General features: G+C 38.2%; 1 protein-coding gene across 1 annotated transcript; it reads right to left on the minus strand.

Moving 5' to 3' along the window:
* Positions 1 to 4,106: 4,106 nt before the first annotated feature.
* Positions 4,107 to 16,011, minus strand: jam3a (junctional adhesion molecule 3a). Its single transcript, XM_061720387.1, has 9 exons — positions 15,848 to 16,011; positions 9,867 to 9,938; positions 9,656 to 9,769; positions 9,135 to 9,287; positions 7,836 to 8,038; positions 7,160 to 7,259; positions 5,479 to 5,605; positions 5,316 to 5,367; positions 4,107 to 5,208 (listed from the first exon to the last, which is right to left on the minus strand). Exons 1-9 carry the CDS (start codon positions 15,894 to 15,896, stop codon positions 5,173 to 5,175), a joined length of 906 nt encoding a protein of 301 aa, XP_061576371.1. The 5' UTR covers positions 15,897 to 16,011; the 3' UTR covers positions 4,107 to 5,172.
* Positions 16,012 to 18,888: the final 2,877 nt, after the last annotated feature.

Consider the following 18,888-nt stretch of genomic DNA (forward strand, 5'->3'; position numbering starts at 1 on the left):
CTAAAAAGAAATAAAGAAAGAAAAAATCTTGCGTGTGGGCATTGTTTAGACTAGAGCTTGCCTGCTACTTTTGCACATTTTTGTGAAATAGTTTTGGAATTACAGCCATGACAAAAGCATTACTGCAATCCAACAAGATACATTCACTGGCATCTTTATTAGGTGTCCTCAGTATTACATGCATACCTATAATACCTAATAAAAATGTGGATGGGTGCAAAAACATTGATTTATGGTTAACATTATTACCAGCATTGCCCTCAGCGATATTTTTCATTTGTATTGTTTTTGTGTGGTGTCTTTTTAAAACCTTTTTTTACAAAAGGAAATTTACTATAGCATCAAGAAGTACACCCACATTGATGGTGCTTAATTTAATAGTAGAAGATAAAGGACTAACAAGAGACCAGATCATGACACAAAAATCTGAAGTATTAAAAATAAGGATCACCTATTTTGTCTGAAAAAAAATGAACAATTTTACAGCATTTCTGACTAGATTAAACATTGATTAACGAGTACAAGATTCATTAGTACACAGCCTTAGTAAGAGCTCTGAGGTTATCCTTGTTACTGTGAATTAAAACTTTGTCCCAAACTAAAGTACACGTCCTATGGAGCTGAAAAGGGACACACTTTGTCCCGTATTACTGTGAGAGTCAAAAAATAGTCATAAAATGCCAATGGAAAATGTAATTGAGCTGTTGAATTCATAAGTTATTTTTTTATATTTTACTGGCATTTGAGGCACAAATATATTTACAAGTTTTCTACAGACTTTATGTTTGCACTTTTGTTATTGCACTAAAAATGTGCACTATTACGGAATGGATGTTGTGCTTTCTTTCTATTGTTTTATATTAATTTATACAATTTTAAGTTAAGCAGGACAGGTTTCTGTTTAAGAAAGATACTCATTTTATTCAGTTCATTTTGTTATTTTGTATTAAAGTGAATTGCTAGATAATATTTGTAATGTGTTCATGGCATTCAAAAATATGTATCTAATTCAATTCAGGTTCAAGAGCTAAAAAAAAATTCACCACGCCAGGAAAGGTGAAGGCAATCGGGTTGGCCGGCCCTGCCGATGAGGTGTCCCTTATTTATTTTTCAGGGAGTTGGCAACCCTAGAACAGACCCACCTTAAGATGTACCTGCAAAGCTAATTTAAATTTGGCAGTGGTACCGCAGATTTCTAGCCTTTGAAATTTGCTCATTGAAAGAAAGACTGAATTTAATTGGTAATACTTAATCCCTGCTAAGAACTGTAGTGATGTATTGATAACTTTCATGACTTGCAGTATGTGCAGGTAACACAAGTGAAGTCTCAGTAGACAAGAGAAGCACTCTTACCTAAATTCTGCCAGTCTGTACTCTTTCATAACTATAAATATCTCTACTCATTTTATACTTTGCGAAGGATCATTGTCTGAGTTGGAATGAAGAAAATTGGTTGAAATTATTCAATACATTTTCCCCATACTGTCACATCAAACTGGCTGAAAAAGATCTTCAGCAAAGTGGGTAACAGGAAATCCAAGGAGCCAGAATTCACCAATACTTTTTATTACACTGGCTATAGAAGCAAGAATAAGAACAACCGTGTCATCAAGTTCTTGGGTGAAACAATTGTTCTGAGCTTGCTGTATTGAGATGACTGGTGTCAAATCCTGGTGACAGGCATGCCATGATTTGGAATACCAATAAAACCAAAGAACTCTCAGGAGGTTTGAGACTGTTTGGAGTCAGCGGAAAAAATATGTTCTGTGCTGTGCTCGGAAGTGTCATTAGGACAGCAGGGCAGCCTGGTGGCACCTTAAATCCACCTGCATCTTGGACCCCATCCAAACTGCTCTGCTCAAGTCATAAATCCCCATCCTCAGCCCAATCATCACCCAGGCTGTAAATCTCTCAATCCGAACTGGTCATGTTCCCTCAAAGCTGCTGTCATCCGTCCCCTCCTCAAAAAGCCAAACCTGGACCCGGAGGTCCTTGCTAACTACAGGCCCATCTCAAACCTCACCTTTCCGTCCAAGGTACTAGAAAAAGTAGTTGCTCCAGGACCATCTCAAACACAATAATCTGTTTGAAAAATTTCAGTCAGGCTTTCGTTCAGCCCACAGCACTGAGACAGCCTTGCTCAGGGTGACAAATGATATACTGATGACAGCAGACACAGGATCACCATCATTACTTATCCTCCTCGATCTGACAGCAGCGTTCGTCACTGTGGACCACACCATGCTCCTGGAGCACCTTCAAAGCCCCACTGGACTTTCAGGCAGTGCTCTGCAGTGGTTCCGGTCCTACCTCTCAGACAGGACTGAATATGTGTGGCTGGGAGGATGAAAGTCCAGGCTGCTCCCTGTCACCTGTGGCGTCCCACAGGGGTCGGTCCTCGGCCCCATCCTTTTTATTACCTACCTGGTCCCACTTGGTCGTGTCATCAGCAGACATGGCATATCCTTCCATTGTTATGCTGATGACACGCAACTCTACATAAGAAGTGCCCCCACTCCCTCTGCATCCCTGTCATCTCTCACCATCTGTCTTGAGGAGATAAAGGCATGGGTGAGTAACAACTTCCTTCAGCTGAACAGCAACAAAACTGAGGCTCTCCTTCTTGGCACACCACATCAGATCCAGACTTCACCCATATCCCAACTCACCTTTGACGGCCAGGTCATCCCTCTATCCAACTCAGTCACAAATCTGGGGGTTCGATTTGACCCGCACCTCACTTTAAACAACCACATACAACAACTATGCAAAATGTCATTCTACCACCTCAGACCGGCCCTAGGACCTCATTTCCGCCTCAGACCCCTCCGGAACATCTCCAAACTCCATCCCACTTTAACCCTACCAGATGCAGAGAAACTGGTCCCAAAAACAAGACTGTCGTGGGCTATACTGCCCCCTCTGGCCAGCCGGGGCGCCAGATGGGGTGGGGAGGATCTGGCCGGAATAACGTGATCCTTCCACGCGCTACATCCGGCCGGAGAAGCCCCACCCTGTCTGGTGAAAAAGAAGCGGCCTGCTCACTCCTCAGGTTAAGGAGGAGACCTGAGCTCAGTTTAGGGCCCTCTCGGGGTTGGCAGAGGATGGCAATGCCCAGGACTGACTTAGGTAGGAGCACGGGGTGGTAAAAATGGGAAGAAAAAAAAAAAATCGGGGACAAAAATTAAAAAAAAAACAACAAAAAAACAAGACTCCGCACTATGGGGGACTGAGCCTTCTGCTCATCACCACGCTTGTGAAACTCCCCGCCCAGTTGAGGGCTCCACAGAGCTTGGACAATTTAAATTAAAACAATTTAAAGGCCTAAAAACCTTCCTATTCAGGAAAGCTTTTAACTGCTAAGGAAAGTAGAGAGGAGAGGACGCTGGCGTGTTTGTTCGCCGCTTCTCCGTCTTTAGAGTTTTTAAATTTGTACCTGTTTTTAACTCGTTTTAATCTTGTAAGCACTCTCGAGATTCTTTGAATGAAAAGTGCTCTATAAATAAAATATATTATTATTATTAATATTATTATTATTAAATATCCAGTCAAAAAACAAAATTTCATCTGTAGTTAAAACTGCAATGAAATTAATTTGATCTCTCTGGGACTGAGAAGACATGTCTGTGGTGATGGATCAGAGAGCACTATTTCTATAGCCTTTTGTCTCACTAAGTGTTTTATATTGATCAATATTAATCTATGTAATACTTACTGATATTTGATCTTTACTGAATATTCAGTGTGCCTGTCTATGTATAACTGCAGCTGTGTTTAGCCTTTTTAAACCCAAAGATTTCCTTCGGGAAAATAATGTTGACCTAATCTAATTGGATATTATACAGTATTAGTTATTTCCTTGTTGAAAATGCATGTGTATATTCTTAAAAACCTTCATTTAATTTTTTTTTAAATCTTATATCCTATCATTTACATTTTAAGGTTTTATGTAGCAGCATATAATGAAAACATCATCATCATATCTTGCAGTATTTTTCCACACTCAAACTCCATTAAGCTTCATAAGTGAAGGTTTTTTCAAAAATGTCCAATACCTTCATAAAACAACATATCTGACTCACTTACAGTTCAAATGTATTTAATACTACCAAAAAACAATAACGTTATTATCAAATGAACAGCAGACATTGTACAACAGTTCCTGAGTTGTTACACAAAACGACACAACCGTCTTAAAAGACTTATACTGTTGTTACCGACAGGCTCAACACTGCATAAACACACTCAACAGTTATACTGTGAATTTATTTCTAACAAACAGGTTATTGGGGTATTTACAATTAAGCATGGAGTGCAATGCATTGAAATTAAAAAATAAAAAAGTATACACTTATGTACATATAATACTGAATCAAAACTGTACAATATGTCCAATACTCACAAAATAACTAGTAATGCACAAAAGGTCACTTATACACATAAAAGACACTCCAAAAACTCAGACTTCACCACCTTTATACTTCATATTGGCTTTGCAGCATAGTGGGATAGAGAGTATTTAAATGTATAGTTTAATCTTTACTTGTAGATGTTTAGCATTTGTGAATATAATAAAAAGGCTAATAAATTGTGCCTTTTGAATCTGATCTTATTCAGGCTTTCTGCAGTCTGCTATTTACTGCCTATATATCTACAATATATACAAAGACAAGTTTTGACTGATCTGTATGTGAAACGGTTAAAGACATATTCATCCGATGACATAAGGATGAAAAAGACTTTTTTTTAAAGAATTTTTCACACAGTAAAAAGTTTAAATGCTATCAAAAAGGATTTGTCCAAAAATGGAAAGGGGATGCAGCTTACAGTACGCTGTAATAACACAGACAGCCAGATATCAAATTTCACAGCTTTGAAATTCTTGTATTGTAAGATACAAGTATGTTGGAAAATGAGTAAAAATACCTTAAATTTGATGTAAAAATCTTATGCTTTAAAGGAAAGCAATGCAAACAGAATAAAAAAAACAAACTATGTGGCACTATACAAAAGAAGCATATTGTGCCACAAACGTAATAATGCTTTGGCAAGTCAGTTGGTTGGATTTTGATGTGCATCAGAGAGAAATGTGCTACGTTAGACCTTGAACTTTATCAACGGGGCTATAACTGTTGGAGGTAAACTCCAACAGTGTTCGTCTGTTTTGTCTTGTCATATGACAAATGAAGACTTGTGACGGAAATGACCCTGAGAAAGACAGAGGGCAGAAGATTAGCATAACATGTCGCATAGTTTAAAAAGTTCACGGTAAATGAGACGCGCGTGAAATGATGTGCATGTTTTGTGCATTTTACCTCATCTGCATCACTGTAGTCAACACGATCATTCTGAGCGGGCCAGTTATAGCTGAAAAAGATTAAAAGAAGAAAAACTGGATAAAATACAAAATCTTGGGAGCAAGGAGTAGACGTTTAAAACATCCTGTCTGCCTTCTTCAAAGCTGCAGATTGTACTTACTTATTTTCACTGTGGCCTTTATTGTGAGGACACATACGTCTAAAGGAACAAAGGCAACCGACCAAAGAGACGACGACAGCGAATATTCCAAGTGACTTGAGGAAAATTCCAAGGATGTCCACATCATCTGCAACAGGATACAAGAGGATTACTTTATGTTTTTAAGTGATATCTTATAGCTTGCAATGTGGGTCATGTAGATACCATCATTGTGTTGGAATTTTAAAAGATTTGTTTTTAAATCTTTAAATCTACAGCATACAACATGAGCAAAGGGTGTTGCATGCTGTAGATTCTTTAAAACCCTTTTAAGACAAATTTGCAAATTGGGACTACGTGCCCTGCAAGAATGTCAAAATTCCTAAACTCTGACCAAAAACAAACTTCCCCTACCTACTCAAAATTTCTGTTTCACATCAGGTGGACATTTTTTTCTCACTGTAAGCTGGTAAACAGGATCACACTTGAATGCACTGCTGACTGTGTGACACACTGACAGCCTGTCCAGGGTGCGTGCGCTGCCCGTGTTCATGTTACCATAAGCTCCGGCTCTCCTCCTCCATCATCAGAAACAGCCGTGTGTAAAACTGATGGACTGAGAGGAGATTTTTACTGCTTGTGTCTGTCATGTCAAAATCTTTTACCTTCATTTTGTCTTTCAGTTCCTTTCATCTGCCCTAAAAGTGTCTGGGCAGCAAACAGGATACATGGCAGAGACACAGAACCAGGACTTGCTCAGATCTCTGGCAATCATTATTCCCTCAGCAGGTAACTTCTTCCCCATATTTAGTCAACTCCAACTATTGTATGATAACATTTGCACCTCCTCCGTGTTTCTTATGAACACAAGTTAATAAAAAGTATGGAAAGCAAACTCTGATGTGACCCAAAAGAGTTATGATTTTTCGAAGTCCTCGAAATTATAGGCCAATGAAAATAAATGCCATGGCCTTGAAACGCTTGGCCAATATTTAGTATGAGTTCAAATTTCATTATTCATAATTCACCGCTCACAAATTTTGTAAAATTTAATCCGTGAGGGCAATTGCAGAAGCCGTTCAACTGTGGGTTGTTGTTGCTTTAAATCTGTTTGGACCCCGATTGTCACTTTGCTGTATTTAAACTTTGTTTCTTTGCCTTTAATTATCAGTTACAATTTAGTTCACTTTAATTCAAGTTTTATTGTCATCCTGAAACAATCAATAACAAAAAACAGACTGTAAAATACACACATAGTATGCACACACAGTTATGCACACACCCAGGCAAAAACAACAGCACTGCACCTGGTGTCCACAACATTATTGTGCAATTGACACAATATATTCCTTTTACTAAATGCAGCATGTGACACTGGAGTGGTGGAACACGGTTGTGAGAGTGCAGTTCAGTAATGGCTCTTGGAGGAAAAAAAGATGTTCGTTCTGGATGAATGCACTTTTATTGCTCTCTTGTACCTTCCATAATGGCAGAGAGAAAAGGTGATGATGGGAGTGTGTGGATGCTTTCAGGACAGCGGTGACTCTTGTTAAAAAGGAGGGTGAGACTATGTTTTAAAGATCTACTAGCAACAGTACACTAATATTCTCACTCTCGAGTGAGCTCAACTTCTCTGATTTTGTTTTCAGGTTCTAGTTCTATCCATAAAATCGTGTACAGTATATGTATGTAAGTCACTCACACACGTCCATGATTTGCGGTGAACACTGTGCATATCCTGCATCATTTTTTGCCTGGCAGTAGTACTCTCCAGCATCCTCTTTCCTCACCCGTCGAAATTTCTGAGGAGACATTTTCAGAACAAATTGAGTGCACTGACACACAGCTGGAATGTAAACAAAATGCGAGAGGACGTCTGGCAGGTTGATGACTTTACGACAGTCTAAACACTGACTGTTAGAGCATTTTTCTAAATAGACTTCACAATACTTGGCAACATGGTTTCCAGATATCTGACATGAGCCAGATGTAAAACTTTGGGTCACAATGTCTTAAAAGTTTAGACATATCAGGATGGCTTTGAAAGCAACATTATCCTGCTTTCATATGTCAGTGTTTGGTGAACTATCCAGGATGGCTATCTTTAAACACAGGGATTAAGCCTCCAAATAGTCATTCCATGGTTCAGGTTTAATTCAGATTAAGCTGTTTATGTTATATAAGCTGTAACTGACTATCCTTAACACTAAAGAGTCCCTTAAAATACAGAAACATGTTCAAAGATCTATTCTTTTTTTTTCCTCAGATAATATAGGTATGATCATTTCTTTTAAACCATGTTTCCAGTTATTGTACTAGGAGCTAAACTAATAAATAAACGGCGCAGTAAAATGCAAGCTTATGCCTGTCTCTCTTACCAGACCTCCAGTGTCAGGGTTGATACTGTAAGAGAAGTTTGCAAATCTTGGGCTGTTTTTGGGATCCTGAGGAAGTTCTTCACTGTTGTGGAACCAGCGGTACTGAGGAGCAGGAAAGCCCTGGTTCTCCAGACATCGCAGCTCTGTTGATGTTCCAACTGTGACGGCCTCTGGCACGCTGCACCGAGGCACAACAGGTTTCACTGCACGCAAGCAAGAATTCACGTCAATCTACAACAGCTTATATACTGCCTTTAATCTTTTCCACTGATACCACTGCGTGAGAACTAAAGTGTCAGCAGCAAGTAGCCTACATGACATTTATCCATATATTCCTCTGTTATTTATGCAATTAAATCCTCTTCTTGAGCATAAACCGTAAAAACCAATGACTGAAAAGTGCAGCCCGATATCATAGCAAAAATGTTTGACATTACATTAAAAGTGACAGGATAGATCTGTGTCATTAACACTAACTGGCACTGACTGTGAGTTAGTTGTGCATGCAAGAATTGGAGAGATTTTACATTTTGCTGTCAGCATATACTTGTAAATCAGTCAGTTTAAAGGGCACCGACGTAACTCCAGTCTGTTGTCTTTTTATGCTACTTGCAGCAACGGCTGCTGGCATTTCAATCTTTTGGTTTTCTCTGCATGCAGAGCGGGATCTACTCCAGGGACTGAGAAGACAGCATGTCTGTGGTGATGGACCAGAGAGCACTGCCGTTGGGTGATGATTCAAAGCTTTCCACTGACTTTGATGAGGGAAGCAGCAATGCAGTGGACCTTAACACAGTGACCCCAGGCCTCCACTTCCTGTTTGTAATGACACTCACTGTTTTCCTCTTTTTCAATAGTTAAATTACAACATTTCCAAACCCCACACATCACCCTTTATTTGTGTATTTTATAAAAGGCAAGAGGATGTTCACATGTTTTCTTTTCTTCTCTGCTTTCCCTCTGAGTCTGGATGGCAATCAGTGAAGCTTGCAGTTCCACTGTGTAGTATTGCTGACATCAGTACCAGCAGCCCATTAACTTACCCTAAAAGCAACTCCAAGGGGCAGAAAGCGGTTACCTAGAAACCTCACAGTTACAATGGTTGAATGTAGCTTCATGTTTTTAGGAATAGGGCGGTACTGATCTTCTTGTTTAACTCCCGATGTGAAAGTGGGAATGAGTATTCCCCAAAAAGTGCACTAAATATTCAGTCTGTGACAAAAACAAGGCATATAAATATAATATAACATAGATTTATGTCAGTCATGCTTTGGTTAGTGATGCATTTGCTCCCCATACCTCTAACTGCAAGACTAATAAGTATCTCATCAAAGTCCCTTTGATCATCGATGGCAGCCACCTCACAGCGGTACTCTGCAGTGTCTGATCGAGTGGCGTTGAAGATCAAAATGTTGGCTGGCTCTCTGAGCTGAGCTCTGTTCTCCAAGTCCCCTTTAGAGAGAGAGAGAGAGAGAGAGAGAGAGAGAGAGAGAGAGAGAGAGAGAGAGAGAGAGAGAGAGAGAGAGAGAGAGAGAGAGAGAGAGAGAGAGAGAGAGAGAGAGAGAGAGAGAGAGAGAGAGAGAGAGAGAGAGAGAGAGAGAGAGAGAGAGAGAGATTAAGAAAAAAAAAAAAGAGAGAAAAACTCTTCACAATTGCTCATTCAAACACACAACGTGACTTTACAGTTCAAAAACAGACTTCGGTGCCAAGTTCTTTAAAAGGTACCATTCAGCTTCCAGTTCCGAGGAATTCTCTTTGAAATGCTGCATTCTACTGTTTGATTCTTTCTTTTTCATAAAGACACTTTCCAGAAGCTTTACCTGATATCTTGTTTTGAAAGTAGACATAACTGGGGACGCCGTTTTTAATCTTTTTCCATTCAATCCTCGGGTTGTTTGTCGAGATGGATTCTATTAAACAGGTCAGTTCGATGGCTGGAGAGAAAAGAGATTGAGTGAGGGGATGAGAGGGTGGAATGTAGATCAGGAAAATAAAAGCTACTTTCACAGAATAGGTTAGAACACAACTTACGCTCAAACTCATTTGCCCAAACAATCTTGTCTGTGGTTCGGAGGATTACCCCAAGCGATGATGGAATGTGGCCTGTGGGGACAATGAGAAAAAAGAAAAAAAGGAATAAAAAAAAAAAAAAGGCACACTAAAACACTGAGTTACCATGATTGCAAACACAAGCATTTTCATCAGCAGATGTTATCAAACGGGCATGTTGCCTAATAACCACTTGATTAGACTGATAAACGAGGCGAGCGTAAGAGCCTTGGGATCTGATTTAGTGTGAAAGTGTTTCATTAATTACTTCCCATTTCTATTTAAGGACACTGATGCCTGAGGGTAAAATGTCTAAGTCCTGTAGTTTAATGAAGTTGTGGGCCACACAGAATGGGCTTTCTGTATTAAACTGGCTTCATATTTTCTTTGGTTCATATGTGCTGGTTTTTTGGATTACCACCTTGATGGTGATGAAGTTTTAAGAGAGAGAGAGAGATCAATGAAAAGCTCATGCAAAGAAACAATTACTATATACATTTGAAATATCGGAAACACCACTTCTTCTGCATTTTATGGTAGATGCAGCATTACAATACGGATAAGGTCATGAAACAAGTCACATTTTCAGCCAAGACCAAGTATTTTGTACTAAAGTAGAGACTGGAAGAATAAAAAAGTCAAGTACAAGACTGGGAAACTACTATAAAAGTCTGCCTTTAGTTGTATGTATTAACAAAGAAATTACATTTTATGTAAACCAATTTAAATTATATTGGTTAACTATAACCGGATTTGATACAAATACAAAACAAGTGCACAATTCTTTTGCAACTAAGTATTTTTATGTTCTAAACCAGCAGAACAATTAAATCAAGAAATCATAAAGGCTGCACGTCAAAGCACAGTTTGGATGGGATGCTTGAAAACACAGTTGATGAAATGTGCGCATCTGCATCACTAGCTCCCATCATCTCATGAGTGTTTGGATGATGATACGGCTCTAAGGAATATATGGAATTAAAAAAATGATCCGTCCTCCATTAAAGCAGAAAGCTCGGATATCTTCTCATAAAACATAATTTCATTATTTTTACAAATGTGCAAAAAGCATGTAGTCATTGAAAAAAAGCAATGGCTTAGATGTAGGGGTAAGCTGTTTTCCACTAAGCTGTAATAATACTGGTGGTAAATCCATATGCAGTATTGAGAAAAAAAACAAATGTTTCTTGCTTCATGTTCCACTACTAAATGGTTACACACTTTTTTTTTTTTTTTTAACCAAGATTTACAAATTAATCATTTAATAAAGCCTTCAAACAAGTCAAATCTGAAGCCTAATAATAGCAGGAATGTGCTTATATTTGAACCATACTTAATCTACCATCGAGGTTTCCCTCTGGCACAAAGGCGACACATGATACGTACTTATTTTAGGTTTAATGCTCTAGTGAACCTCTTAAAGCAATCAGTGTTATTTTCTAAATGTCTGGCTTTAATGGCAGGCGGCATAATTCATAGATTTTTTCCAAACTGGGCCAGCAGAATGCCAACTTAAGCAGAAAATTAGTGATTTTGGAGGACAGCACCACAGAGCAAGAACAAATTAAGAAAATCTGAAAATTACTAACCTTGGTGTATGTTTAAAGCTGCAAGGATAAATAATCATTATTCTGCCTTGAACTCGTACCCTACACTAAACTTTTTTTTTCTGAGTCACATCAAAATGCAGTAATTGTTGGGTATACATGCAAATAATAGCACCCACGCTGACTAATGAAGGCATTCATGCTCCCAGTGGGGGCAGTACAAAGGCTTTCAAATAAGGGCAGAATTAAAACAATAACAATTAACTGAGCTGCTCATGAATGCAACAAGACATCCCTGTTTGCTCGAGGCATTGCAGACTCGGAGGTATTTATCCAAAGCATACCTCATTGTTAGATGAGTGACCCCCAAGATGAGCTGCATAGTATGACAAAGGGGGCTAAATTATAGCTGATGCTCAGCCGTAAAATTAAGAAAAGATGCGTTCTGCCCAAGAATCCGGTCATATAAGCACAGCTGAGGACACTGATGTGATTTGACTCCCAGGTCTCAGCTTCCGTCTCTGTTGCTGACTTTCCCACCCTGCACATCAAGATCTATTTTTATACAGCTGTGGCTGGACATCCTGTGAGACATGAGGAGACCTTGTCCACCAAACGCTCCCTCGCGGACATACTAGGCTTTAAAGTATTCTTTGGACAGTTTCTTCTGCTCTTGAGACATTGTGGGGCAAAATCTGAAGAGCTTTTTTATTAACCAAATAAAAACCATGATTCTAACATACTAAGACGTATAATTAGATCTACCATAATAACAAAAAACAACAGCTTTCATCAACTGTGTGGACTGAAACATAAGCGCGTTGGCCAAAGTTAACTGAAAACACAAAACAAAAACCAATATTCTAACAATATTACGACATATAATTCAATCTATTGTAATAACAAAATACAACTGCTTTCATTAACTGTGTGGACTGAATCATAACTGCGTTAGCCTAAGTTAAATGACAACACTTTAGATTTGCCAGAGAACATCTGCTTCGATAAGATGTGTGACGAAAAGGTCAAATGCCATGTCCATTAAGCAAAAAACATTTTAGGCATTTTTATTTGCATTATACAGTAACTGCATTTGTGGCTGAATACATAACATTCACTGAGCAGATGCTTTTATCCAAAGAGACTTATAATCGAGACACAGAAGGGAGCGATGTGGAGCCAAATGTTGCAGTACGACACTTTAACATGTGATGTGGCAAATTTCAAGGATTGAAGGAACATTGATCCCTCTGCTTCCTGGGTTTCAGATTCCCCAGCAGGTTATTTTGGTCCAGAGGCTCTGTGAAATCTATAGCAGGCGTACTAATTGCAGAATATGAACATATTACAGGTTCTACTCATTTATTCCCAAACAAAACAAAATGTAGACCGTGGGAACGACTAAGCACAGTCAATTAACGAGACAATGTAACTAATTACCAATGCAAGTTTAGAATAAAAGCATTTAGGAAACAATGCTTTATCCCCGTGCGACACAATGAAGGCTGAGATGAAGACAGTATTTTTGATTTTAGAAAATAATCTCAAAGCTTTCTGAAATGCAAAGGCAGTCTCATGTTAATCCTTCTCTTATGGTAATGCTCAGGCAAAAAGGGTCCAAAAAGAAACCTACTTTTAAATAGCCAAATTCTGCAATCCTCTTACATGCTGACTATGAAAACAACACACCATCCCCATCCCTGCGACAAAAGTTGTTGATCCAATGCATCTATAAAAAGCTTATTCCCAGACATTCCAGTGCAGTCGCTGCAAATATGCTAAAGGCTGACGATGGAGCAAGGACCACTGGGATTCAAAGCATACCGGTGTCACTGTGCAAAACATCATTCCAGTAGATTAAACCAAGGCAGTCATGTTGCTATTAGTACTTGAGGGAAATGTAAGAAAGTGACACATAAACTGTAGTTTGCTCCTGATTTTTTTCCCCTTTAATTACTGTAGGATACAAATTTGGCACAGGTAAAGGAAACATCACTACAGGAGCTAAGACATCAATTGTGGAGCCATTGATTCTTACCTCTGCAGTCTCTGTACCTATGAGTTACCAGCAGGAACCAATTCTAACCTTAAATGGGCAGTTTCAAGATAGGCTATATTTTGGAAAATGTGAGTAAAACTTTGACTACGTAACCACATGATTTTAAGTTTATGCTCTGTTTATTTCTGGAAGTTGGCCAAGAGAACATTAATATTAAATGACAATTATTTAACGAGCCTGAAGACAAAAATACCACATACTCCTTGGTTCCTGCATAGATGAAGATGTGGTGTCTTGTTTCATTTTTTTTAACCATTTTAAATGGAATAGGATTCGTTTTTACAGGATTCTAAATAGGCCTCCTTTCTCTAGCTTCTTCAGGTCTTTAATATTTCATTAATGAAAAATGTAGTCTGTAATTTCAAAAATAACTGTTGAATAATGACATAATTTAATAACATTTTCTATTAGGTGAAGAAGATAGACACAATGGAATACAATATATGTGATTCTGTCAGAGTGGAGTTGCAGCATTTTTATGATTTTAGGGATACACAAAGGAAAACATGTAAAGATTTAAGAATAAAGAATCTTACTCTCAAAACCAGCAGAACACAAAGGGCAAAAGCTGGTGCAGTAATAATTTATCACAAGCAGGTATTAAACAATTCTCTTTCTGATCCTTATTCATTTTCTGACATAACAGCAATCTAGACTTAGTGTTCAGAGCTTGTCGTAAAGCACGAGTTTTCATAAATTCTCTTGTTACAACCACAGGATCATTCCTGGGTTCCACGACCAGAGGAATGGTTTTATAATTGAAGGGATGCACAATATTAAATTGTTACAGATAATAAACAGATAAATAGTTTTGGGCAATGCTGACACTGCTCTATATACCTATTTTAATTTCTACTTGCAGAGAGCTCTTACCATGACGCAGACATAAAATATTGATATGAGTTCACTCAAAGCCCTACCCAACAAAAAAAAAACAAACAAACAAAAAAAGCAATATTTTAAGAAAAAAAAATAAAAAGGAACCCTATTTCTACTCTTAACAGTCCTGCATGATACACTTTTCAAAATGGTAACAAGCAGAACAACAAAACTGTTCCTCTGAATATATTCAAGAATATATTCAGTGTGGGCAGATGAGGGTGTTTTATTGCATTCCAATTCAGGAGCTTAACTAATGAAGCTCTGCCTGTCAGTCTCTGAATCATTGGGACTTAAATTTAGATTCTTACTAAGGAAACCTCCCACGGCCAGTTTGTGAATAGGAAGCCAGATGAAGCACATCACCTTGTTTCAGCTGCTCAACCAGCTGCTGCTGCTGCATATCATCTTCATCACCCTCACTGCACAAACTCCAAATCTTACCAGGAATATTTGTCTTATTTCTAGTTAAAATGTCTAATTTTTAGTCAAAAAATCTTATTACACTTAAAACAAGAGTCATTACCAGAAAAATAACTTGTTATTTGACAATTTTCACCTGTTTCAAGTAAATTTTCACTTGAAATAAGTAGAAAAATCTGCCAGTGGGACAAGATTTATCTTCTTATTACAAGCAAAAAAATCTTGTTCCACTGGCAGATTTTTCTACTTATTTTAAGTGAAAATCTACTTGAAACAGGTGAAAATTGATGGTTTTTTTTCAAGGGATGAGTCTCGTTTTAAGTGTAATGAGATTTATTTTGACTAAAAATGGGACATTTTATCTAGAAATAAGACAAATATTCTTGTTAAGATGTTGAGTTGTTTGCAGTGCTGGACCTGCCTCTCCTCTAACACCCAACGCAGCATCCCAAGCACCACGTGATCAAGAAAGGTCAGTTAAAACTAAAATAGGCTTCAAAATAAACACTTTAGTTTAACTTTGAGGTCTCTGTTTCCGGCACATTTGATTTAGGAGCACAGCATAGTAAACGTATGGACGCTTTTGCAGGCCTGGGATCTCTGACATTGTGTTTGAACATTTTCTTTCAAAGCAAACGTGTGTTTTTATCCTAACAATGAATGCCATGAGAGAAAGTCTCCAAATGTAAGCACTTAACATCTGTTGGCATGCTTCCACCATAACAATGCAGGTTTTACAGCATAAATGTACGCTTTATTGTTAGCCAGCGGTCGAATTCAACACGTTTAAGATGCCCTTTTACGCCATGTCGTATTTTTTTAAGCTTAATTGTAACCTATGCTTTAGTTCTCAAAATGTCTCACTGGCAGGAAAGCGCTTCATTACACTCCAAAACACATCTTTTCGTTTTCTTCTCCCTGACATTTGTCAGCCTGTCCGTGTCAGAGCTAACGTGGTTAGCGCGGGCAGCTCGGCTGCTGCTCGGATTTAACAGCCTCACCTCGTTAAGCTCGCTTTCACAATAGCGTTGTTCAAAAGCGAGACAATAACTCACCGAAAACGGTGTACAGAATCAAACAAAAAGCCAGTCCCGTAATCGCCATCTTGCCCAGCGTGCGGTTGAGTGTGTTCCAGCTGCTCCCGGTCAGCACCTCGCAGAGGTATGATGAGGATGAGGATGAGGGTTACAGCGCTGCTGGATGTTGCCATCGACGAGTTTCCATAGCTACGAGCGTTGCTCTGGGTGATGCCGCCCTCAGCGCTGCCTGACAGGCTGTGGGCGGGGCCTAATGAGGCTCCGCCCCTCCTCCGACGTGCACGCAGTCCTGCTGGAGACAATGCTCTGCTGTCGTGGGAAACTTGTGACCTACACCCTCTAGTGGTTTCAGCTCTAAAATGAGAATTTTATACAGGATTGTCTCAGAAAATTAGGATATTGTGATTTTCTGTAATGCAATTACAAAAACAAAAATTTCATACATCCTGGATTCATTACAAATCAACTGAAATATTGCAAGCCTTTTATTATTTTGATATTGCTGATCATGGCTTACAGTTTAAGAAAACCCCCAAAAAATTAGAATATTCTGGGAATCTTAATCTTAAACTGTAAGCCATAATCAGCAATATTAAAATAATGAAAGGCTTGTAATATTTCAGTTGATTTGTAATGAATCCAGAATGTATGACATTTTTGTTTTTTTAATTGCATTACAGAAAATAAAGAACTTATCACAATATTCAAATTTTCTGAGACAGTCCTGTATTGTTCATTAATTTTGCCTTATTTAACTTATTGTGTTGCAGTTTGGGGCAACACATATCCAACTAATATGAATCCTTTATTTTTACTACAGAAAAGAGCACTTAGAGTTATTTACAATACGCATTACAGAGAACACACCAACAGATTATTTATTGAATCAAGATTACTGAAACTTGATGATTAGGTTAAGTTACAGACACTCACAATCATGTACACAGCTAAATGTAAAGCATTACCATAAAATTTACAATACATGTTTACTTTCAGTTCAAATAATGAAGATATTCATTCATTCATTATCTTACCCGCTTTATCCCTTGCGGGGTCACGGGGGTCTGCTGGAGCCTATCCCAGCTCATTTTAGGTGAGAGGCAGGGGTTACACCCTGGACAGGTCACCAGTCCATCACAGGGCCACATATAGACACACAAACCATGCTCACAATCACAATCACACTCACGCTCACACCTACGGGCAATTTTAGAATCATCAATTAACCTAGCATGCATGTTTTTGGACTGTGGGAGGAAGCCGGAGTACCCGGAGAAAACCCACGCAAGCACGGGGAGAACAGCCGGGCCTGGGAGTCGAACCGGGGACCTTCTTGCTGTGAGGCAACAGTGCTAACCACTAAGCCACCGTGCTGCCCTAGTAGCCCTAAGGTAGTCGAAGAAAATTTAATTTTAAACATCTACTTGTCCAAACAACTTTAAAGCAGATGAGTGTTTCTGTTGTTGGAATTAAGTTATGGAATTCATTACATGATGATTTAAAGGGCTGTATAAACATATTTCTGTTTAAAAAAAAAAGTAAAGAGAAAAAAATAGCAATGTATCGATGAAATAGTTAAGATTTATAATATATGGTATGGAGACGGACAATCTATCTTTGATTTTTTTGTTTTCCTTTCTTTGTGATGTTAACTGAGTAATTGTAATTGTGCAGACCATCTGTTATTATTGTTCAATTTTGTTTTGAGGGAGGGGCAGGTATAATAAGATTGTATTCTTCCTTTCTGGTTATGGAATATGCTTTAGTTGATGATTATGTTGTTGTTATTTTACTTGTTTGTTTTTTGTTTTTTCTGTGTGCATATTTCCATGATCGGAATAAATAAAAAATGAAATGAAATTACCTTTTAAAGCACCGTACAACTCATTATGTAAAGGTGGAGGAATAAAAATCAGACTCAGAATCAGAATTATATATAAATAAATAAACAAATAAATAATTATCATATAGAGTGATATAATATAGCACGATATAATATAAAGTAATATATGTAATACTATAATAGCATATAATAATATCCTAATATAACATAATAATTTTTATAATATTATAACATATAACAAAATGATATCACCATACTATAATCTATAACAATATAATAATACTATAGTTTAACATCCCATGAGTTCTCATAACATAATATAATAATACACTATGAAACAATATATCATGATAATGCCAAGAATAATTATTAGAATTAGAATTGGTAATATATATATTGCAATGAGGGGCGAGGTCGGACCGGGGCATCAGGGAAGCGAGCAGGGGGCCCCCACCAGACTCCAAGTTGCCCGACCAGGAGCCCCAGCGAGAGGCAGGTAGGACGGCAGCGAAAGGAAAAAACCCCTCCCCCCCTCCCTTTTTGTTTTTAAACATTTTTAAATTTTTATTTTTATATATATATATTTTTTCCTTCAGAAATCAGGTATATTTAACGCTGCCGCCAGAGTCCTTGTAAACACCAGGAAACTGGACCACATTACACCGGTCATGAAATCGCTACACTGGCTCCTAGTGAGTCAAAGGATAGAGTTTAAAATCTTACTGCTGGTCTACAAAGACCTGAATGGTCTTGGACCAAAATACATGGTTGATCTGTTAGTTCCTATGAAGCTCCCAGACCCCTGAGGTTCATCTGGATCTGGTTTGTTGTGGTTCCAGAATCAGAACCAAGCAAGGTGAGGCAGCGTTCAGTTACTCTGCTCCTCACCGGTGGAACAAACTTCCTGTAGACCTGAGGTCTGCTCCAACTGTAGATCCTTTAAATCAGGCCTAAAAACACTACTGTTTACTGAAGCGTACTCTTACATTAAATATTTACCTGCTGGACTCTACTGCCCTTACTTTTTAACAACTTGTGCTTTTTATTATTTTACCTCTTTTCTTATCATTTTATTTCATTTTATTTGTCATTTACTGTTTAATTGTGTCTTGCTGCTTTTAATGTTGATGTAAAGCACTTTGAATTACATTGTGTTGAATTGTGTGATACAAATAAACCTGCCTTGCCTTGCTTTGAGACTCTATAGCCCCTTTCA

This window comes from Cololabis saira, chromosome 4 (assembly GCF_033807715.1).
Source record: "Cololabis saira isolate AMF1-May2022 chromosome 4, fColSai1.1, whole genome shotgun sequence".
NCBI lineage: Eukaryota > Metazoa > Chordata > Actinopteri > Beloniformes > Belonidae > Cololabis > Cololabis saira.

Bases quoted from the DNA above. Each gene is read 5' to 3' on its own strand.
- jam3a (XM_061720387.1), bottom strand. From the start codon at position 15,896: ATGGCGATTACGGGACTGGCTTTTTGTTTGATTCTGTACACCGTTTTC. The intron at 5,606-7,159 runs GTGAGTGACTTA...ATCCTGTTGCAG, and splicing joins ACCGCAAATCATGGACGTGT to ATGATGTGGACATCCTTGGA. The intron at 5,368-5,478 runs GTAAGTACAATC...AATCTTTTTCAG, and splicing joins AAAGGCCACAGTGAAAATAA to CTATAACTGGCCCGCTCAGA.